The sequence below is a fragment of the Syzygium oleosum genome, unplaced genomic scaffold (assembly GCF_021117445.2).
Source record: "Syzygium oleosum isolate NSW1041296 unplaced genomic scaffold, Sole_v2.1 Sole_v2.62, whole genome shotgun sequence".
Classification (NCBI taxonomy): Eukaryota; Viridiplantae; Streptophyta; class Magnoliopsida; order Myrtales; family Myrtaceae; genus Syzygium; species Syzygium oleosum.
Window position 1 is genome coordinate 702842 of NW_026607546.1, and position 23825 is coordinate 726666.

At 42.0% G+C, this 23825-nt stretch overlaps 2 protein-coding genes across 2 annotated transcripts; one reads left to right on the forward strand and one right to left on the reverse strand.

Moving 5' to 3' along the window:
• Window positions 1-5543: 5543 nt before the first annotated feature.
• Window positions 5544-7193, reverse strand: LOC115690416 (UDP-glycosyltransferase 84B1-like). Its single transcript, XM_030616749.2, has one exon. It carries the CDS (start codon window positions 7047-7049, stop codon window positions 5556-5558), a length of 1494 nt encoding a protein of 497 aa, XP_030472609.2. The 5' UTR covers window positions 7050-7193; the 3' UTR covers window positions 5544-5555.
• A 9604-nt stretch (window positions 7194-16797) lies between these two features.
• On the forward strand, window positions 16798-18656 carry LOC115690379 (gallate 1-beta-glucosyltransferase 84A23-like). Its single transcript, XM_056307911.1, has one exon. It carries the CDS (start codon window positions 16880-16882, stop codon window positions 18416-18418), a length of 1539 nt encoding a protein of 512 aa, XP_056163886.1. The 5' UTR covers window positions 16798-16879; the 3' UTR covers window positions 18419-18656.
• Window positions 18657-23825: the final 5169 nt, after the last annotated feature.

Genomic DNA, 23825 nt, shown 5'->3' on the forward strand with positions numbered 1-23825 from the left:
CCTATTAGCGACTCGGGACAACGGGAACAGGCGATCGATCACCGACGCGGGGTAAGGATCGACGGCGGCGTTCGGGTGCAAGCCGGCGATCACGGCGGCGACGGGAACGGCGATTTGGCTGTTTTCTTACGTTCGGAGTGGAAATGGGATGTGGTGGCTGTTTAAGGGCGAAAATGGTTGCTGGTGGTGCGGGATGGTGGCTGGTGGCGACCAGCGGCTCAGGCAGTGCTTGTTCGGCGTGAACAGTGCACCGGGACGTGCGAATTGTGCACGCGCGAACATAAATGGCGATGAAGAGAGGAAATGGGAGGAAGCTCTCGGCAGATCAGCAGAATGGAAGAGAGAGAGAGAGATCTCTGGTCAAATATGGGTCAAATTTGGTCTTAGTGGAGTCCAAGTGTCTAGATCTAGGCCAATTGGACAATTTTGCCCTTGATCCAAGGGCTATCCTTCCTTCTCATCCAATAATTTAGGGGGAAAATGGTCATTGATCCTTAACCCAAGCTTACCAGACCTGTTTTAGCCCTAACTCACCTTGGTTAGTCCCCTAATTAAATCCAAAATTCGGAATTACCAAAAATGGGTCCAAGGGCATTTTGGTAATTTTTCGGTCCCGGGTCAAAATTTCAATTTTCGCACACACGCGTTCCATATGTGCGTGGCCAACATAATATGGTGTCGGAATCGCGAAATTCACTTTTTAAGTCCTCGAAAACTGACTGCAAGGTTTCGGGAATAAAATAATATTATTTTTCCAATTTTTGTCGATATTCCACTTTTTGGCCAAAACCACTCTAAATGTGCGTGGCCACCCCAAAATGACATTGGCCGCGAAAAATAACCTCAAACGGCCTCCGAATCCGGCCTCGGTGCCCACAGGGGCAAAACCGTAATTTCTCACCCCCGGACCGAAATTCCAATTTTCACTTGTACTAACCCCAAACGTGTGTAGTCAGCGTAATATGACGTCAGATTCCCAAAAATAGTCTCTTAAGCCTTCGAAAATCGACCTCGAAATCCGGGCTCAATTCCGTAAACAAAACTCGCGAAACTTTCAATTTCAGGGTTTCTCACTAACGGGCGGCTGTTTAGGAGTTACGCGTATCGACCTAGGGCTATCCATATCGTAATGGTCTCGATCATTGAGAGAATGAGAAATTATCATTAGTTTCAGAGGTCACGATCGCTCGGTTCAAGTTCAAGACTGGTTGGCCACGTGTACTTTCGGTCTTGCAGAATCACCTGCGATCCGATGGTACATCATTGGCCTTGGCCAAACCAGACCCATTACCTTTCCTATGATCGGTCCATACTGGTTCATAATATTCTCTCGTCATTTCTCGAGATCGTTGCCCAATTCACGATCGGGTCCCTGGTCCACGTACCATTTTCCTAGTTAGCCATACCCTATTGGTTAGTATCCTGAGAGTGATCAGCTCTGGGCGAGACTTACTAAAATGAAATGCGAAATATGGTCAATTTATTGATCTCGGAATTACATTGAAATTCAGGCTGTTATAGAATCACTAATTAATCTTTTTTTTTTGGGTCTGTGAATCACTAATTAATCTAAAATGTGATTTATTAACCATGCCCTAATTATGAATTTAAAATGTAATTCTAGCATGTCAACCACGCATTCAAACCAAGCGCGTATATTATTCAGATATGATATGTAAATTCGTAAATGGAATTGCATGCTAACATTAAATGAAATACGATAACAAATCTAATATACGAAAATGCGACAGACTTCTATTTATATGGAAATCAAATAAGATGCAAATTCTATGACCTAAATCAGCCCCTTGCCCGCCGTCCAGCTTGTGCTGCCGTGCTGCAATCTCTTTTCTGCGGGTTGTCCGACAACTTCCAGCACACCGACGAAGCTTTTGCCACGCTTCCGTCCGACGCCTCTAAGATGAAAATTGTATGACCTAAATCAGCCCCTTGCCCGCCATCCAGCTTGTGCTGCCGTGCTACAATCTCTTTTCTGCGGGTTGTCCGACAACCTCCAGCACACCGACGAAGCTTTTGCCACGCTTCCGTTCGACACCTCGCAAGCCAATCTGTCCACCACCATCACAACCAGCGAGCACCTGCAGTTCTAGTGTTCCTCCGTTGTCCCGGCAGTTTTCCAGAGTAAACCAGCAACGCTCCATCGGCGCCGTTCAGTCCATCGTTCATAATCAGTTATTATAGCTCGCTGACAGGCCACCCATCGCTTCACCGTTGTTCTTGAGCTATATTAGCGTGAGCGTGTCCCTTCCTTGTCGAGCCCTTTTGAAATCCTTGGTGTTTCTTAGTGGTGGGTGATAAACAATATTTTAGGCTCCATTCGTTTCGCGGAAAATATGACATTTCTAGAAGTTCATTTTCTAGGAAAATGACAATATCTTATGGTGTTTGGCTGAAGCCTGAAAATGAAATAGAAAATATTTTTCACTATTTGGTAGGAAAAATATTAAAATTACCAATAATTCAAATTTTTTTGTTATTATTCTTTTTTCTTTTTCTTTCTTTTCCGCTTTTTCTTTTTTAATTTTTAATTATCAAAGCTCACTAATCTGCGAGGCTCGCGCCTCGCCTGTGGCCGATCATCGGCTATCGCCGTGGCCGGCCATTGGCCGAGGGAGAAGGAAAAAGAAAAAGAAAGAAAAGAAAAAAAGGAAAGAAAAAAAAAAGAAAAGAGAAAAAAGGAAAGGAAAAAAATGAAAAATAATTCAAAATTCAAATAAAAAAATACAAATTTATTTTTAATCATTTTTATAAGAATGAACATTTCATTAATCACGGACCCGAGCACTGTGGACCCGCGCACAGCCTTTGTGGACCAAAGCTCGAGCATTGGGGACCCGAGCACGACCTTTATGGGCCTGGACTCGGGTGCCGGGGATTTAGGCACGGGCACCAGGGGTTCGACCCCGGCCTCAATGGACCCCGGTGTAGGCGTTGGGGGTTTGGGCTCGGCCTCAATGGACCCAGGCCCGGCCGCCGGAGACTTGGTCCTAAACACCAGGACATTGGAGCCAACATTAGGGTTTTGTACAGGTTCTCCTATTTTGCTGCAAGGCGTACTAGGCTTCCTAACCTTTAGGCACTAAGGTTAGACCTTAATATCGCTTTGCATGGCTTGTTATGATTGATGTGATTAAATTGAAATTTGATTGCTTTAGAATAATACGTTATTAATGAAATGATGGATTTTAAATAACGTGTGTTTCATTGCATCATAATATTATCAATCGCCATTGAACGTCACTTATCATGCATATTTAGAATTTAGAGTGCATTCATAATTTACACTTTAGGGTTCTCATATTTAGAGTCATGCATGATTAGTCTCGTAATGCATATAGGTTTAGAACATGTTATTTTTAAAACGCATATAGATATAGGATAATACATTGTTTTAAAAAAATAAAAATAAAAATGATATTTAGGTTTCATATAGATCACGTGTAGACTTAGGGTCATTTAGTTTCGTATCATATAATATGCGTCACTTACAATAATCATATCCCATGAATAGTCTTAGCTATTAACCTTTTGCATTTAGGTTAGCCGCATTATATAGCTCATATAGAAAAAATAGGAGTTAGCATTGCATCATGAAATAGTTAGTCACATAGCTAGGTCATTCGAGTCCTAGCATTTAAATTTATCATTTTCATAAAAAAATAGCACTTCCTATGGTTTGCATCATAGCATTAGTTCATAGTTAGTTAACTTAAGATTGATACATTAAAACATCTCATCTTGCATATAGAATAGAAAGTGCATGCTCATTTAATTTATAGACTTTAGGGTCATTTTTCTTTCCAAGAAAAGAACAAAAAATATGAATTAGAGAGTTTCATATAGATTGCATATTAGCTCGTCATTATTTCATGCACAATCATGCACAAGATTCATGCATTCTATCTGCATATTTCTTTGAGTAATAGTTTGCAGAAATCTCGTGGTAATGGATAGCGATATGCTTTGCTTTGGCTTAGTGCATCCAGGTTCCTTGAATTTTTTGCAATCTTATTTATTGCTTCAATTTTGGGTGTTATTTTCCTAGTTGCGTACCCGCATGATCATCCTTCACATGTTAATGGTATATGATAAAAAAAGTTGATAAAGATTGCATGCAAAACATTTTCGAAATAATGAAAAAGGTACTGTAATGACGTTACATTAATCTAGCATAATCAAGTTCTCAAATCCATTGAATCTTTGGTTTGCAGAAGTAAACTGCATTTCCACATTTTACTTAGGTGTCTAATTGACCTATAATTAATTAGTGGCGACTCCAAAGGTAAGATTAATTACTTATCATATTGAGTACCAAGTTGCGATTGGTAGGGCTCGAAAGAGTTTGTGCTAAGCACTATGCTTAGCAATCCATTAGTTTTTTTTTAGTGATTCACTATTGGGAAGGTTGCAACAAGGAGAAGTAGGGTTTAGTGCTTGCTATCACCATTGGTAGAGAAGAGATTTGACAAAAGAAGAGAATTCACAAACGAATATCAACCACTAGAGTATAACGTAAATTGAGTGACCACTCAAAGGAAACTAAGAAATATCTGAGCTTAGAATTCTATTATGAAGGTTTCTACAAGACAGTGCCTGCTTTCGAAATAGAAGACGCTGCTTCGTATTGATGTCCGTGTTCATAGACCTCCATGCCTAGGGGTGAGTAGTTTTAGGTTTTGTACAGGTTCCAACTAGAACCTAGAACCTTCTCGTTGGAATAACCTGCTCTACATATCCTGGAATCATATTGTCATACGTTCCAAGGTCAATTCCAAGACTTACCCAGGTGCCACCTATATTATTAATTGAACGATTACAGTGAATCATCACTTTTTATGATCATCACTTGCTGTTATAATCTACTGACCATAACTTATATTTAGACACACAAATAATATGAAACATTAATAAAGTAAAAGTTTAAGTCATAAAATGGAAGCTCAGACTAGTGGTTCCAGATTATACACTTATCATCGGATGTCATGGAATACCGCAAGATCGCGCGAAGACATAGACCAAGAAAATACAAAAAACTTGTTCCAAGTTTCAGATTCTAGGTGGAACCTATCAGTTGAAACATGTTCCCAAGTATTTTGAACCTAGAACCTACCCGCATACCTTGGAATCTGGAATTAGACAGGTTTCCACCGATCGAATTCTCCGGTTCTAGGTTCTACCTTGGAACCATACTCGCCCCTATCCACGGCGGTATTTCCAGTCAACTTATACTGGAACCACAAATTGTGATCGACATATCAAGCGATTAGTCTACAAGAACCGAAAAGATCTTCAATTTCATGTCAACTTCTTCAATTTGTTCCCGTCTTCTGTCGGTTCAGATACATCATCGATGTGCACAAAACACACTGAAGAAAATGGTAACCTAAATCACTGCCGATAAATTTCCTCAATAAGAAGCCGGATGAAGCAGAGAAACTGATAAATAAATAAAAACAGAGAGCTTGACAACTAAATGCTTCGAAGTTTAGCAACCAACCTATGAATCACCTATCAACCAACCCAAATACGTTTCTCTACACACCACCATCAGTAACCTTATCTTGTCCTTCATGGCTCAAATTTCCCACGTTTGGTGAATCATCTTTCTGGCAAGAATAGCCGAAAATTTCCTCCATGAAGAGCTGCATATTCTCATCGGATGATCCACCTGCTGCCACCGCCTGCCGAGCCTTGGCCTTTAGTGCCATCGCGTTTTTTCTCAATTGCTCAGCCACTGGTCCAATCATGACATCTTCAATGCATTTCTCAATCACTTCACTGCTTATGTTTCCATCAACCTCCTTCTTGATCCTCACGCCAATCTTAAAGACATCGGCAATAAGCTTTGCGTTGGCCGGCTGGTCTGTCCACTGTGGGTAAGCTATGAGAGGGATGCCCGCACATATAGTCTCAAGCAGAGAATTCCATCCACAGTGAGTGATGAAACATGCGATAGCCGGGTGCGACAAAACCTTAGTTTGAGGAGACCAACCCACGACTTGACCTTGGTCTTTTGTTTCTTCGAGAAAGCCTAATGGAAGTTGCCCCACGCCATCGGACTTTGGGAACTCAGTTGGCTTCACCACCCAAAGAAACGGGCGCTTGGCATTCTTTAAAGCTGTGGCTATGGCTTCCATTTGCTTAGCCGGTAACACAACGATGCTCCCAAAGGATAAATAGATAACTGAGCAAGGAGGTTGTTCGTTCAACCATTCCATGCAAGTCTCATCTGATTTCCACATACCCACACTTGCAACGTCAAGCTTTTGATCTTGGCCTAGCAACGTTGGAGGGACTAGTGGACCAATCACCCTTATTGGAAAAAGCTCGCACATGGAGTCTATTGCGTGTTTCTCAAGCTCATAGAAAGAATTTCCTAAAACCCACTTGAATTTCTCCATGCCTTGGAATAGTTGAGATAATAACTTCGAGAAGCTACCGAATGGGTTGTTGGGAAGCACAAAGGATGGCAAGTCCTCCATCTCCATGGAAGGTAAACCCGGTAGTTCCACAACAATACCAGGGTCCGTCAGGGTTGGGAAGGCGCTGAGCTTATTGAAGAAGCGATAGTATATTGCGTACAACGCGCACGGTTGAATCCACAACATAGCACAAGGGATGTCGTACTCGGTGGCTACATCGGACACCCATGGCACAAAAGGATTCGTGATTAGGCATAAGAGCTTCTTTGGACTCGTGTAATGTTCTTTGATTAGAGTCGACAGATTGCTAGGTCCATGTTTACCTAGGCTGTCCATGTAGACGTTGAGGTTAGACACCCGGTCGTAGTCGAGGCTCAGGCCATCAGAGTAGCACAGGAGCTTGATGCCGGAGACAAGGTCAGTGGCACTGGCACCAGAGGACTTAAGAATGCGGTAGTAGGTGACCTCGGTGGTGGCAAGGGCGACATGAATGCCTTTGGCAGCGAGACGCTTGCCAAGCCTTACCATTGGGTTGACATTGCCTTGAGCGGAGGAGGCCACCAAAAGGACATGGTTCTCTTCTTGCTTCTCCGCTGCCTGAGCCATGAACAACAACCGCCGCGTACCCGCCTGCCGACGCACACACGTACAAGTGGAAAAAGGAGAGAGAGAGAGAGAGAGAGAGAGAGAGAGAGAGAGAGAGAGAGAGAGGGTTCTAAAGAAGGAGAATATGGAGGAAGATTTGATGGGTAACTGGCACTAATTTCTTTTGGAGGTTAGACATTGTGATGAGCGCATGTGTTTGTGTATATATAAGCGGAATGCTGGTAAAAAACCACCGTAGGCAGTGGCGCAAAGTGATGAGCACGTGCTTGTGTACACATGATGTTTGTATGCTAATGGCGAAACCTTTACCCAAGAGAGTATCACACGGGGCAGGTCTAACCCTAGTTTCGTTTTGGAAGAGATTGTGATGAGCACGTGGTTTTGTATACACAAGTGGAAAGTTTGCAAAAACCACCGTGGGCAATGGCGCAAAGTGATGAGCACGTGCTTGTGTGCACATGGATTTTGTATGCTTATGGGGAGGCGCTTCACCCAAGAGAATATCACAACGTGACAGATTGATTTGGAGATGGTAATCAAAGGACAGCGAATTACGTTGTAGAATTGGTTGGGAATGATCTTACCACAAATTGGTTGGAAAATGGCTTATTACATGCGATTTGAGTGACAGGCCATGCTATAATTAATTGGAGAGTGTTGAAATAGGTTTCGGCTTTGAGCCCGGGAACAAATCGGATCCAAAAGTATTTGTGAAGTCCGACTCGTATTTTTTGGGATACCCAAATGTGGAGTCAATTAGGAGAGTCCCATTTGGAATTTGGTTGCTGAGTTGAGTAAGTTTGAAAGCTTCTTGACTAAAATTTGGTGGACGTTCGACCTTGGAAAGAAGAACACCGACGTTCCTTTTTCGTGTTGGGGTATAATTCTAATTTCCATTGTATCGTTTAGTCCATGGTGCAATCATGTGTTGCTCTCCCTATGAAGTAGGTCCCACTCATCGAATCACGTAAATTCGATATAGGGTTTATTTTCTTTTTCGATCGATTGTTTTCGCAACAGGGTATTTGTGATGTGTATGCGTACAAAGAAATTGATTTGTTTAAATATGAATGCACTGGAATAAGTGATATCTAAAGATAGGAGACATCAGCTGGATATTGGCGCATTGGAAAAGTTTTGTTATATGTGATCTTGATTGCGTTCTCAAGAAGTTTTTATGTTTTGCAGAAATTCGAAATCAGTAAAAAGTTGTGATCAAACAATATCGATTTTCCTTTTAATAGGCATCAACTTTTCATATAAATATATATTTTTTTAATGGGGTAAGTGCATTAGAAGTCTTAAAACTAATCATGAAAGTGCAATTGAGTTCTAAAATTTTCAAAAAGTTCAATCCAGTCCAAAAACTTGTAACGAAAGTAAAATCGAGTCCAAAAACTTTCAAAATGTGCAATCAATGGAAGGACTTGATTGGATCAATTTTGCAAGTTTTAGGACTTGATTACACTTTTTGTAAGTTCTAGTACTCAATTGCATTTTTTTCAATAAATTTTAAGACTTAATTGCACTTTTAAAAAGTTTTAGAACACAATTACACTCTCATGACAAGTTTTAAGACTTCTAGTGCACTTATTCCTTTTTTAATAATTAAATGTTAATAAACCAATTATATGCAATTTTTGTTTTTTGGTCAAACAAATGTACATAGTTGATGATTAACAAAAGGGATAAGTGCACTAGAACTTTCAAAACTTATCACGAAAGTGCAATTGAGTCCTAAAACTTGTCACAAAAGTACAATTGAGTCTTGAAACTTTCAATAAGTGCAATTGAGTCATAAAACACGTCACAAAAGTACAATTGAGTCCTAAAACTTTCAAAAAGTTGAATTGAGTCTTAAAACTTATCAAGTTAGTGCAATCAAGTCCCAAAACTTGTTGGAATTTCCATTTGTCAAGTTGGACGGAGTTACTGGAAGAAGTTGATTTCATCAACTTGACAATTTTTAAAATTTAGTTGCATTTTTTGAAAATTTTAGGACTCGATTATACTTTCGTGATAAGTTTTAAGACTTCTAGTATATTTATCCCTAAACAAAATAAGCTTTTGCACATGGGCCGTGTGATGAGAACTCATTTGCATGAGGAAATTTGGAGGCTTGCAAGGTCTATGCCCCACATATTAGATCATGGCCATCTGTGAGACCGCCTTCGTCCGCAGCCAGCGAGGCTGGCCTCACCCAAATCTTGGTAAGGTTGGGCGAGACCCGACCTTCACCCAAATCTGGGTTAGGCCAGCGAGGGCCCAACGACCCATGCTAGCCATAGTAAAAAACAAAAGAATAAAGAGGGAAAAGAGAAGAAAAGGAAAAAAGGAAAAAATATATTAAAAATAACAAAAAATTCGAAAAATATTATTAAAAATTATTTATGCCATTGTCTGCCATGCCATGTAGGACGATTGGCATCCACTTAGCGATTTTCAGCCAAAACTAATCAGATTGACTCAATTGACAAAATTGAAAGACTTAGTACTGAATTAACAAAATTATAATAGGTTTAGGATCCACATTACTAATAGTCGTCATGGACCAGGTCCATATGAATATGTATCTAGACAAGAATCTCACTAGGAAGCTAGGCCAGACAAGGGATTGGACTAAGCACTGTGAGGGTCGCACCCATCGAAAAATGGCCTGGGAGCCCAAGTCCAGTACCCATATACCGGCGTCAGTCCTTTGGATCTCGAGATATTGAAAAATGGTTCCGAAGTCATTTGAAAATTCCAATTAAACACAAACAAGATTCAACTCCTCTCTTGAAAAATAACTTTCTCGGGAAGTGCTTTCTAGAGACTCAAATGTTTGCCAACCAAAGGGGACTTTAGCATGTAATATTGGTCTAAAGAAGATTTGCTACTTTCAAGTCGTACTGCTCAACTGACGGCAATAACATGTACAACCGCAACTGCTACTGAGCAGGGGAATCGACGAGCAAGGTCAGAGGAAGCACTAGATGTTCCCATCGAAGGCCTCACGCGTACGGATGAAAAAACCGACATTTCCCGTTGAAGGACTGATGCCTCCTCCTCTTCCGTTTTGATAATTAGTTCATCATAAAATCTAGTTGGAACTGGCTTTTGAGATTGATCATAGCATGACCATGTATGTCGATTACAGCTGCTTGTCTTTCCTGAGGATTTGCGTGGCTTCCATTGATTGTAAAGTCGAACCTCAAAGCCGTTGACCGGCAAGTACGAATATATCGTGGGGGTCAAATCATGGGAAAATCGGCTGGTGTGGAGATTCCAAACCCTATTGAAAGTGCTGGATATACAAATGTTTGATTGATGCCAAGTGATTCATGGGTCTCTCTCTCTCTCCCAAGGATATCTGTCCTAAAAAATAATTTGATATGACTAAGAAAATGGGCCATCTGTCGCATACTAGGATTGTGAATTCATACACCTGTTATGGACAAACATTTTCATAAATTTTTTATAATTATTTCATGTGAAATTAAAATGTGATATCTTAAAATCTGCTAGCCCGATCGGAACAAATTGGGTATTGTTGGAAACTCTTTGGTGAGGATGACCCAAGTGTGTCCTTTGATCAAGCTTTTTAACGATGTAATATTTTTGGTCGATTTTAGTCAAGCTCTAGATAATAAAATGAGGTGTCTAAAATTTCTTTTGCTAATTTGGATCTTTACTCAGAGTTCAATCAATTCCTTAGTGGAACATGAAGTGTAGCTGCATCATAGTCAATCTCTCTCTCTCTCTCTCTCTCTCTCAGCTATGGTGTTCCTGTTGACGGTAGCTAATAGCTATTGAATTCGTCGGAGGCGGGACGTGGGGTGGTGGAGAGAGAGAGAGAGATGCCACCGGGTATGCCTAATTGTTCATAAATTGTGAGGATATTAAGTTAGGATCAAAGTCTATTCATAGGTAATTCAATTAGGGTTTCTTATATCCCTACTAATGTCTCAATACATTAAAACACAACTAAACCTAGAATGCAAAATCTAAACGTCTACAGTAGAGGAGGACCACCACAACCCAAGAAGGCAATAGGCCGCATGAGAAAGAAGCACCAACGGATGTCGAACAGATGTTCCCGACCAAAACATCCACCTGCGGAAAATTAGTTCGTTGAAAGGCGGTTCCTCATTTCGCAATCCATCGCACGCAAAGGAGAGTCAAACCTTAAAAGCTGCTGTTGACGGCGTAGCAGGAATGTCGTGTTTGGTCAAATCATTGGAAAATTAGCTGGTGCCGAGGAAGGGATTATGCCTTGTAGCTCTCCATAATCTTTTCCACCTCCAGAATCTAATGTACCAACTTTGTTAGATGCGCACCATTCAAAAAGAGTGACACTGTTTGTTTGGCTTTGATGGCCTTTGTTATTGATATGTCTCTTGGAAATATGATTTCTCGATAGCGAGTCTCGGATTAACTTTTAGACGGAATTTATCGCGATCTTGTTCTAGAGATTCGTCGATGAAAATGATGGATGGCAATTCTGATTCGTTACGTAATAGCGTTGTGATTTAATACACCAAACATGAAAATGAAAGAAAACATACTTTCCAAATTCAATATCATGAGAAAGGATACTATAGATATCACAACTTTTTCGCAGTGCCTACTTTAGTGTCATAATTTTTTAATTGATCACTCGAAAGCCATTAATTGGAACAAAAAAAAAGTTTTGGTGCTATAATTTTTCAATTGATCGTTCGAGTGCTCTAACTTTTAAAAAAAAGCGTTCACCATAAGTGATATAAAATTTACCATTACGTCAGATGTTTCGGCACTCGAATGAATTATCGAAAAGTCATGGTATCCAAGTGAACGCCATACTTATGAATATTATGACAATCGTGCCGGTCCCTTTTCGCAGCAATACCGTAACTTTAGAAGACTTATTTTAGCCTATAAAAACAGTAATGCGAAAGCATTTAAGAAAATTCGTTCGGTCATTGATGGCATTGATTGATAGGAAAATTTAACCAGAACAATTAAAATAAAAATAATTTAAGAGAGTTTGACAGAAAGATGGGTTTTGCGGTGCACGGGATCCTATAGTTCCTTTTCGTTTTTCTGGACCATATAAGGATGGAATATTCCACACTTTAAAAGTTTTGTATTTTTCCTCTTAAATAATATGCCAAGACCCACCAAACGGCTAGCGACTCTTGTGCACACATCTGTCTGTCAGAGCTTTTCGATGTCTCGGCCAGAAGTATAGATGATGGAGCAATCCGAGCTTCTTTTCTTCTTCTTTTGGTTTTGGAGCCTATCGTTCTTTCAAAGAAAATCGCATTGTGCCTTGTTCATTTGGAAAATCCAAGTTCGGAAAAGAATTGTACATGCAAATAATTTGTAGATTATATCTACAATAAACCATAGAGAAAACTATTCACGTATAGTTAATTGGGACGTCGAGAGATTATTAGTTCATGAACTGGCGGTCGCCTTTCTAAATTCTACCAACGATGTGCAAGATTTTATGGATCGCAGCCGATTGTAGAAGCCAAAGACCTAGACTTAACCGGTTCGTACGATTTATAAGTCTTTTTTTTTTTTTACAGATATATAGGTAACCGAATCTCTACGCTCATGCTTTGGGTATAAAATGTCAATGAAACCATTAAATTAAAAGTCACCATATAGATGCATGAATAGTTCTTTTTAATTCTTGTAAAAAAAAATAAAAGTTAGAAATTATTCTTTTAAAAGTTGTATAATGTATTATGAAGGATAGAAATCCTCTAATGTAATTGCATCATGTACATTTATAAATATCCAGAATATCATAAATAATCTATATGTATCTAACACTAGAGATACAAAGCATTAAGGTGTTACGATTAGTGCGATGGTGTCACTCGTGAGTAGAGGTGAAGATGGGTCAAGCTACTCATGAGTAGCTCGGGCTCAATTGATGATTACTTGAGATTGGCTCATTGACTCACACTCAAGCTAGAGCTTCTCCAGAATCTTCTCGAGTCAAGCTCAAGCCCAAGCTTCAAATTGTGCTAAAGAGGCTCGCGAGCCTAATTGAGTTTGACGCAGCTATATATATTCTCAAAATTACGTAATACACTCACATTATTAAAGCATTTTTAAGATCGAGCCTTCAAAAATGATTAGTCTTCGCTAGTAGCATTAGCGGGGGGTGTTGGTACTAGCAGAAATGGCGACACCGTGGGCGGCGGTGGCGGGGGGATCACTCGTCAATGGCGGTGGCGCAGAGGCTGTTTCAGGCTGTGCGGTGGAAGGAATCGTCGTCACTCGTTGGGGGGTAGATAAGGTCAGAAGTCACTCAGAACTGAAGAAGGAGAAAATAGAAAAAGCGGGTCTAAATCCCTTCATGGTTACGTGTTAGCTTTAAATTGCATGTAGAGCGTAGAGAATGGAATATCAAATAGCATCCCTAGCATTCCCTTGAAAGTTAGGAACTTAGGATCCGTCGTACACTTGATTTTGAAAGGAGAAAGATATTTTCTTTGTGATGACAGTCGTGAAATCTCGAAATTAACCATTTTACAAAAAAGACGATAACATGGTTAAAAAAGATTGGAAGGACGGCATAACCTTTTGGGTAGACGGCGCCAAAAGACCAAACGAAACCAATTGAAAGCGACATTGTCTAGATTGGGTTTTTGGAAATATTTGTCAATTTTACACGTCGATTGATCGCGAAAGCTTTGTATAATAGTCCCTCTATTAGCGTGTACAAGAGAGATACGGGAATATATAGGCTTGGCTACTAAATGAGTCTTGGCTATAGAGGGGCTAGGTGTATGATTCGACAAGACAATCTTGCATGATTCATGGAAATATATGAGACGCTATGTAAATTATTAGATAATTTATCTAATAGAAGGAATGCATGCAGCTAATAAAAATGAAATATGCATGCAAATTGTCACCGCCTTGGTTTTCTTCTTTTTCGGTGGAAGAGGAAAAATCCCAAGGTCGTTTAGGCAGCGTTTAGCGACTTGCCAAATAGTGACTGATTCTATTCTTTTGTCCTCAAAATCAATTTTGGAACAGAAATCCGTTTGATAAGTTTTTTGTTCCCGGGCACAAATTTACAAAAATTTGTTCCTAGAATCAGTTTTGAAACAGAATCAAGAAGCAAAAAAAAGTTGTTTCTTAATTCTGAGAATAAGAATCAGAAATGGAAAAGAAATTTTTTTTTTCTTCTTCTTGGTTTTCTTCTTCTTCTTCTTCTTGGCCTGTGGCCGGTCACCGATTTTTCTTCTTCTTGGTTTTCTTCTTATTCTTCTTCCTATAGGCCAAGGACGGCGAGGGCGGCGGTGAGGGCCACGACCCCGTCACCGGCCCTGGCCTGTGGCCGGTCGCCAATGCCGGCGACCGAGCCATGGCCTAGGAACATGAAGGGGAAGAAAAAAAAGAAAAAAAAAGAAAGAAATATTAAAAATTTCAAAATATTATTAATAAAAAGAAAATTTGTATAGTTACAAAACGCATTTCTGTTCTTTTTCTATTCCAATAATAGAAATTTTGGGCAGTTATCAAACGCCTTCAAATGTTTAGAAATTGTTCCCTGGCACGAAATCAAAAGAATGATTTCTAAGCAGAATCGGATTCCGAGAACAGAATAGTTGCCAAACGCACCCTCAGTGATATGTTTCTTTTGTGCACGAACAACTTCACCGCCTCTTATCGGCCGTTTGATGCGAGTGTTTCAATACTGGCCGTCTGATTAATACGCATTGTTGACCCGTATGGCGAAACCTCGGGTTGACTTTGGGCTCGAGTTTACTAGAATCTGGAAAGCCGAACCGTATTACGCAAGAGTCGCTTTGCATAATTGGACTTTGGAAATGCTATCTTTGGCTCAAGGGCCTTTACATGCCAAAAGTTCTTCGGAAAAGCCGAACTGAACGCATTGAAATTTTGATTAGACACTCGTAAAACTCAATTTACCCGATTGAAAGGAAAATACATGCAAAAATGACGGATCATACTTATACAAAAATAAGGATTCTAAATCAAGACAATATCTTTCACATTTAGGTGATTATTTGCAAAACGCAAGTGACCACACACAACTTAGGAAAAGTGCCAAAAAAGTCCTAAACCTTTTGCATTAGTGCCAATTTAGTCCTAAACCTTTTGCATTGGTGCCAATTTAGTCCTAAACCTTTTTTTGGTGCCAATTAAGTCCTAAACCTTTTAAATTGGTGCTAATTCAGTCCTAAACCTTTTATTTTTGTGCCAATTTAGTCATTCCAGTCAATTTTAACTGGAATTTGCCGACGTGGACCCCTGCCGGCCGGTCACTGGCGCCGATGTGGATAATTTTAATAATATTTTAATATTTTTTTGAATTTTTATTTTTATTTTTTCCTTTTATTTTTCTTTTTTTTCCACTTTTTTTTTGGTTCTCTCCCTCCTTCCTCTAGCCGGTCGCCAATCCGGCAACCGGCCAAAGGCCAGAGGCCGGCTCGGGCGAGCCTCGCCTTGGTCGGGCGAGCCTCGCCTTGGTCGGGCGAGCCTCGCCTTGGTCGGGCGAGCCTCGCCTTGGTCGGGTGAGGCTCGCCCTCGCCGGAGGCCGCGGCGAGGGCGAGCCTCGCCATGGGCGGTGAGGCCCGACCTCGCCGGATCCGGCGAGGTCGGGCCTCGCCCGACCAAGGCAAGGCTCGAGCCCTCGCCGGAGGCCGCGGCGAGGCAAGCCTCCCATGGTCGGGCGAGGCCCGACCTCGCGATCCGGCGAGGTCGGGCCTCGCCCGACAGGCAAGGCTCGAGCCCTCGTCGGAGGCCGTGGCGAGGGCGAGCCTCGCCTCGCCCGACCTCGCTGGATCTGGCGAGGTCGAGCGTCGACCTCGCCATATCCGGCGAGGTCGGGCCTGGCCCGACCAAGGTCGACGTCTCTAGATCTGGCGAGGTCGGGCCTCGCCCGACCATGGCGAGGCTCGCCCTCGCCGCGGCCTCCGGCGAGGGTCGAGGCTCGCTCGCCAGTGGCCGTCAAGGTCGAGCTCGCCGGCCTCTGGTTGGTCGCCGGACCGGCAACCGGCCAGAGGAAGGAGGGAGAGAAAAAAAAAGTGGGAGTGAAAAAAAAAAGGAAAAAAATAAAAATTCAAAAAAATATTAAAATATTATTAAAGTTGTCCACGTCGGCTGACTGCCGCCAGCTGCCTACCAGCGAGGCTCACGTCGGCAAATTCTGGTCAAAATTGATCGGAAGGACTAAATTGGCACAAAAACAAAAAAGTTTAGAACTAAATTGGCACCAATTTAAAAGGTTTAGGACTTAATTGGCACAAAAAAAAGGTTTAGGATTAAATTGACACCAATCAAAAGGTTTAGGACTGAATTAGCATCAAAAAAATGTTTAGGATTAAATTGGCGCTAATGCAAAAGGTTTAGGACTTTTTTGGCACTTTTCCCCCGCAACTTATTAATTGTCACGCATGACGCCATCAACCAAACGACAACGCCATGTACTTCTTTGCGGCTATCGTTCTCCCTGGCCACAGTTAAAAAATCTAAGACGGTCAGTCAAACACGAAGCTGCTCGACTCGACTTGGCCTTTCCTCGACCAAACCCTCGAAAAAAGCCTCACGACAACATGCATCCACTCGCGCAGATCAAACACAACCCGATGAGCATCGAACCTACGCACTTACTCCACCAAACGGTCCCCTACAGCATCAACCCTCAAAGGAGAACGACCGATAAGTCCAATACCATAAGCTCTCCCCTCTCATCTACTGCTATATATTTCATCTACTCCTCTAACACTCTCTCATCACCATCAACTTCAAACTCTCTCTCCCTCTCTTGCCCTCTCTCTCGCCAAGACACTCGTCTCGAGCTCGGTGACAACGTTATGGGGTCGGAGGTGCTCGTCCACGTCCTCCTGGTCTCGTTCCCCGGCCAGGGCCACGTCAACCCGCTCCTGAGGCTCGGCAAGCGCCTCGCCTCCAAGGGCCTGCTCGTCACCTTCACGACCCCGGAGAGCATCGGGAAGGCGATGCGCAAGGCGAGCAACATCGGCGAGGAGCTGTCCCCGGTTGGGGATGGCTTCATCCGGTTTGAGTTCTTCGAGGACGGGTGGGACGAGGACGAGCCGCGGCGCCAGGACCTCGACCAGTACCTCCCCCAGCTCGAGAAGGTCGGGAAGGTCCTCATCCCGGAGATGATCCGGCGCAACGGCGAGCAGGGCCGCCCGGTGTCGTGCCTCATCAACAACCCCTTCATCCCCTGGGTGTCTGACGTCGCCGACAGCCTCGGCCTCCCCTCAGCGATGCTCTGGGTCCAGTCGTGCGCGTGCTTCACCGCGTACTACCACTACTACCACGGCCTGGTCCCGTTCCCGTCTGAGACGGCGATGGAGATCGATGTGCAACTCCCAAGCATCCCGCTCCTGAAGCACGACGAGGTGCCGAGCTTCTTGTACCCGACGACCCCGTACCCTTTCCTCCGGAGGGCGATCATGGGGCAGTACAAGAACTTGGACAAGCCATTCTGCATCCTGATGGACACTTTCCAGGAGCTCGAACATGAGATCATCGAGTACATGTCCAAGATCTGCCCCATCAAGGCGGTAGGGCCGCTCTTCAAGAACCCTAAGGCCCCAAACGCCACTGTCAAGGGCGATTTCATGAAGGCCGACGACTGCCTCGGCTGGCTCGACTCAAAGCCTGCTTCCTCGGTCGTTTACGTGTCGTTTGGCAGCGTCGTGTACTTGAAGCAAGACCAGTGGGATGAGATTGCCTATGGGCTGTTGAACTCCGGTGTCAACTTCTTGTGGGTCATGAAACCTCCACACAAGGACTCTGGCTATGAGCTGCTCACGTTGCCTGAAGGGTTCCTGGAGAAGGTCGGTGATAAGGGCATGGTGGTGCAGTGGAGCCCACAAGAGAAAGTCTTGGCTCACCCCTCGGTGGCCTGCTTCGTGACGCACTGCGGCTGGAACTCATCCATGGAGGCTTTAACCTCCGGCATGCCCGTGGTGGCGTTCCCGCAGTGGGGCGACCAGGTCACAGACGCCAAGTACCTCGTCGACGTGTTCAAGGTCGGGGTAAGGATGTGCCGGGGTGAGGCGGAGAACAAGCTGATCACCCGGGACATGGTCGAGCAGTGCCTCCTCGAGGCGACCTTGGGGCCCAAGGCCGAGGAGATGAAGCGGAACGCGATGAAGTGGAACGCGGCGGCGGAGGCAGCCGTGGCGGAGGGCGGGTCCTCGGACCGCAACATCCAGGCCTTCGTCGACGAGGTGAAGAGGAGGAGCCTGGAGGTGCTGGCAGCGAGCGGCAAGCCGACGGCCATCGGAGGGGTGGACTTGGCACCCAAGGCGGCGGCCAACGGGGCGGCGGAGCTGCGGGAGCCAAAGGTCAACGGGGAGGTGAAGGTGATGGTGTCGTGAGGAGGAGGTGAGAAATTCAGGTGTGTCCTCGTTTTGGAGTGTAGATGGTAAGGTGTAAGCTAATGAATTGGCTATGGCGTGAGAATAATTTGGGTTTGACCAAGATGGGGTTTGTGCTTTGTAACTTTTAATTTAAATTTTCACTTTTTTATAAATTGCTTTTCGTTAAGCTATATAAATATAATATATGAACTGAGGGTCCGTCATGGGATCCTGTGCTTCTGTTGGTTTCCTCACAGAGTATTAAGCGTATCTCTTGCAGTATTTTTTATCCGACTATAAATGATTAAACGTGCCACACACCGACATTTAAGTATTAGTTGCTTTCTTAAATACGGACAAAACTTAGGTAAAGCTTGGACCCACGTGACCGTGTGCTAAGAAGCATGCTAAGATCCATGCTCATCGTATACTCGAGAGCGTATGATCTCCACTGATCGTTTTCTACCTTGTGCCTAAATTATATCCGGGGCATTCCGAATAATTTTTGATCTTATCGATTCGAATAGATTATCTCGTCGAGAAGAGAGAAAAGTAAGAGAGAGAGAGAGAGAGTACGAAAAGAATTGATTTGGATATATGTGTCTATATATGGGATCCATCACATAAAGTTAAAGAGATTTTGAAATCGATAGATCATCGACATGACAATTCTTACGCGCACGTAATCCACTCGATCCAAATCTTATCGTGCCTATAACGATTCACGACCTCTCGAATCGAGCAATCTGCACACGTTAATTAGCACGCATCGCATGTCCACCGCGATTCACATAGATGTCACGAGCAATTCGGTCCCACATCGATGGATGTCAAGTTACATGTTATTTGCCCTAATGTCCATTTTCCACATTATTCACTTGACGTCATTAAATTCGAAATCTAAGGTTCATTTAAACGAAGAGGATGCCCTTCCCGTGGGCAGGAATTCCACGTGTCGGTCGTCCAGGAAGAAGGGGGGGGACCCACGTGCCTAGCCAACGGTCGGTCGCTGCTCGCCTCGACATATCTAACCGCTCCTAGAAAGCAGTTCGTGCACCAAACCCACCGGTAGATGTCCATGGGGCTGATCACCAGTTTCTATTCTTTTATTTCTTTTTTTCTTTTTCATTCATTCTTCTTCTTTATTTATTTATGTATTTATTAATTCATTTATTTATTTTCTGACCAAAAAAATTCATTCATTTGTTTTTCTTAATGGTTGCAAGGCCAGTTATTTTATTTATTTAGTGCTTTTTTCTTTTGTAAGAGAAAGCTCATGTTAAGTAAGTAAATCTCCAACCCGGATGTGATCGCGGAGTACCCAATTGATTTCGCGGGTCGGGTCAAAATGCAAGTTCGAAAGGCCTAGCGAGCGGTCCAAACACGAAATTGTTTTAGTTAATGGATGCTTTGGTTCTATAAAAGTGTAGACACCACACACTACACCAAACAAAATTCATGTGAGCCCATGATTTTAATAGATCCCACGTGATTTAAGGACTGAGATGTTGACTGAGATGTACTGAACTCGCGTGCACTTGATGCACCAAAGAATATCTCCTTACATGAACCTTGTTCAATTAGACTTGATCGTGTCCAAAAGGCAAACCCCTTCATCTCCGAGGCAAATCCTTTCATCTCTCAAAAACTCTTTCATCTTTCTAAACTCTCCTGTAGGCTCTCAGCTTCAATTTCTGAAGCCGAGAGCCTACTTCACCTTTGATTTTCTTTTTCTTTGCTTTGATTGTCTTTTCTTTTCTCCCGCTCTGTTTTGGAAGATTGCGTGTGAATAAATTTCTATAGCAGATCTTGGATGAATATGGGGTCCAGTTTGGCCATTTGTCTAGTCGATAACTTTCAGGGAAGATCTCCGTGACGTGGCTCCACAACCTCTCTAAGATAAGACCGCTCTTCTCTCCCGATTTATATTTAGGCTTAGATTTGAGAGTTCCTTACAGGTATTTGATCTGTGTTCTTTCAACATATTAATGTTGGTATATCTGCACGGCGATGGTGATGAAGACGTTGAACCTAAACGCGTACCGCAAGCCGTTGCTGATGGAGTGGGGGATCTCAATGTGTGCTCATCAATGAATCTGGTGATCGGCCGTAAGACGTTTATAGTAGTAGGTTTGTTCTTGAGGGATGAGAGTGTGCTTTTATCTGCAGACCGTGCTTTATACTTTGTTATATGGGTTCTAGTATTTGCTTTATTCCGCAATTGTTTAGAATTTGCCAGGTTTGTATGCCTTCTACGTACCTCTCGAATATTATTTTGATGAATGGAATCTTTCTTTTTTAAAAAAAAAAAACTAGACTTGATCAATATAAATGTTGATGTAGGTGGGCACTATCAGTGGGTTCCCCAATATCAATGACTATGATTGGATCCGATGCATGGGTGTCGGCTATAGCATGAATTTTCCCCAAGTTTAAATGAGAATTGTACATCTTACATTATTGTGTTAGAGTATCACATATCGCTTGTGTAATAGGGTTTTAATGAGAAAATTATCCAAAAAGTTCTAAATCTAAGTGTGCAATGGTCAATTCAATCATAAACCTTTTAATTATGCCAATTTAGTCCTAAACATTTTGATAATTCGTCAATACAGTCCTAAACCTAATAATTATGCCAATTTAATCCTAAATATTTTGACAATAAGTCAATTTAGTCCTAAATATTTTAACGATTTGCCAATGTAGTTCTTTCGACTAATTTTGAGCGGAAATAGCTAACGTGGTAGCCCAGTCAATGCCCACGTCTTACATGGCTTGGTCAGCGCTGACGTGAATAATTTTTAAAATTTTTTTGAATGTTTTATTGATTATTTTTATATTCTTTTAATTTTCCTTCTTTCTTTTTAATTTATTTTTGCCATTGGTTGAGCCCCCCCTTTGGGCGAAGGCTACGACACCCTCGCTATGGCCATGAGGATCTGAGTAAGAGTTTGCAACCCCCTTGCCAGATCTAGCGATGTGAGGGTGTCGTGACCCTCGCCGGCCACTGTGAGGGAAGGCAAGGGCCACGAGTGGCTAGTGAGGGTCGCGATGCCTTTGGGCAAATCCGACAGTGTTCGTGATCCTCGCCTGCAGCTGGCAAGGGATTCGTGGCCCTCACATAGAGGCTAGCAAGGTTCGATGATTCCTGGCTCCCGTTGGTCATATGTAAAAAGAAAGGGGAAAAAAGAAAGTAGAGGAAGGAAAAAGAAAAGAAAAGGAAAAAAAGAACAAAAAGAAAAAAATCAAAAAATTTTAAAATATTTACAAAAATTGTCCATGTCGGCATTGTGTGCCACCTAAAACGTCCGACGCTGATTGGACTGCCAAATCAGCGATTTCTGGTCAAAATTGACCGAAATGACTATATTGCAATTCGTTAAAAGGTTTATAATTAAATTGGTAAATTGTCAAAAAGTTTAGAAATAACTTGGCACAATTGAAATGTTTAGGATTGAATTAATCGCCGTGCAATAGATTTAGGACTTTTTGAATAATTTTCCCAAACAAGCTTATACTTATACGGTACTCTTTCACTTATCAATTTAAGATTTTGACCAAAAAAAAATTTAAGATTTCGGTCACTGGAAGTGAGAATAGTACATTTATCAGTTTGAACAAATCTGTAGAGAAATTCTTAGTCATTTGAAATCTACCTAACTTTTATTGATTAATAATTGGATAATTCGTGCTTTTATGTCTTCTATCATTGTGATGACATATAACAGAACTATGTTTCACCGATGGATATGGGAGTTCCATTAGTTAATGCGAAGAAAACTTTCAAAAGTAAATGCAGGGTCAGAACGAACAATGCAAACGAGTACAATTTTTGTCTGAAAATTATAATTGGAAAAAATAAACATGATAAAAAAAGTTTGTAGTTGGTTTATTTAGGAAAATAAATTTAAACTTTGGTAAAGTAAAGAGGATAACTTATGAAACAAGATAATAAATATTTAAATATAAATTTGAAAAGTGGTAGACATTTAATTGAAGGAATTATGATTAAAGTTTCAGATATTTGATCTACTTTTGAATTATCATTGTCCCCTCCCCACTTTTAATGGTGCACTATTATGATTTTCTTAGTATATGGGCTTTTTTTGTGGAACCTGTTGGTCAAACTTTGAAGTTGAAAGTTTACACTATTCTTTAATTTGCTCTGTTATTTAATAATAATCCAGAAAAAAAGGGGAAACAACAAGAAAATAAAAGGCCAAGTTCAAAGGAAAGTTTGACCACATCAGTATAGTCAATGGGAGGCTAATTGCATCCCAGCTTAATTCCCTTGGAATATTACTTCTACAGAAGGGTGAGTAAACGATGTCGTAACATACAGAACATACAATATACAACATTATATGTATATACGTATTATATATGTGAACCACAACTTCATTCTCTCATCTTGCCCAAGCTAATCACTTCAAGAACTGGAAGACTTCTTGCCGAGAGACCTGAAGAACCCCATCATAGGGTCATAAACATCTTCCTTGGCAATCAGACTGAGAAGGAAGTCTGTGTGAGCATTGTTCTCCAGGTAAAGCATCTCCGGCCCAGACTGAATTTCGTCGATGGAGCGCTGCGCATCGGCCAAGTCCGCTAACGTGTCGCTGCTCACGTGACTGATCCATAGCGGCAGTGTCTTGGGTATGTTGGTCATGTTGTATATCGGGGCCTTCGACTGGCCATATGTTTCCTTCGTTTTTTTCGATGTCCCGTAGTTGTACATGGAGAACATACCCTTGCGGATATCTGTCAGCAGCGGAGAGCACATGAGGAAAATCATCTGAACTCAGTAAATAGGCGGGTATACATTCGAAAGCGCTTCAAAAACATACGTATCTATATATTGACCTTGCAAACGATAAACATTTCGATGTAGTTTGTGGCATACTAAATGAACAATTAGATTTTTCCATTAGCTAATGGAAAGGCAACTTTAGAGCACTTACCAGGATACAAATTGCATCGGCAGTTATTTTTCTCCAGCAACAACTTGAATAGGACACAAGATCCATTGTATTATAGTCATTGAACATGACACGAAGAACTGGAGCGGCTCCACAAAAGATCAACAGTGTAAGGAACCTACTTCGAAAATAATGCTGCAGACTCTTCAAGGAGGACGGATGAGGTTCACGTTGGAGATAAAAATCCACGCGCGAGTTATTGAGCAACAATTCTTCCTTGCAATGTAATTGTGAAAATATATCTCAGCTGTTCCCAAAGTCGAAATCTAAATATTCTCGAATTGGATATTTTGCGGATCTCCGAAACCCGAGCAAAAAGGAAATATTTGAAATTCACTTAATTTCCTAATGCATGTTGGAGTCCTTGTTCTCAAACTGAAAAGTCCACATGGATTTTATGTTAGAACTTCGACTCGGTCAATGTGTCAGACAAAGAAAGAAAGCAACGG

Bases quoted from the DNA above. Each gene is read 5' to 3' on its own strand.
- LOC115690416 (XM_030616749.2), bottom strand. From the start codon at position 7,049: ATGGCTCAGGCAGCGGAGAAGCAAGAAGAGAACCATGTCCTTTTGGTG.
- LOC115690379 (XM_056307911.1), top strand. From the start codon at position 16,880: ATGGGGTCGGAGGTGCTCGTCCACGTCCTCCTGGTCTCGTTCCCCGGC.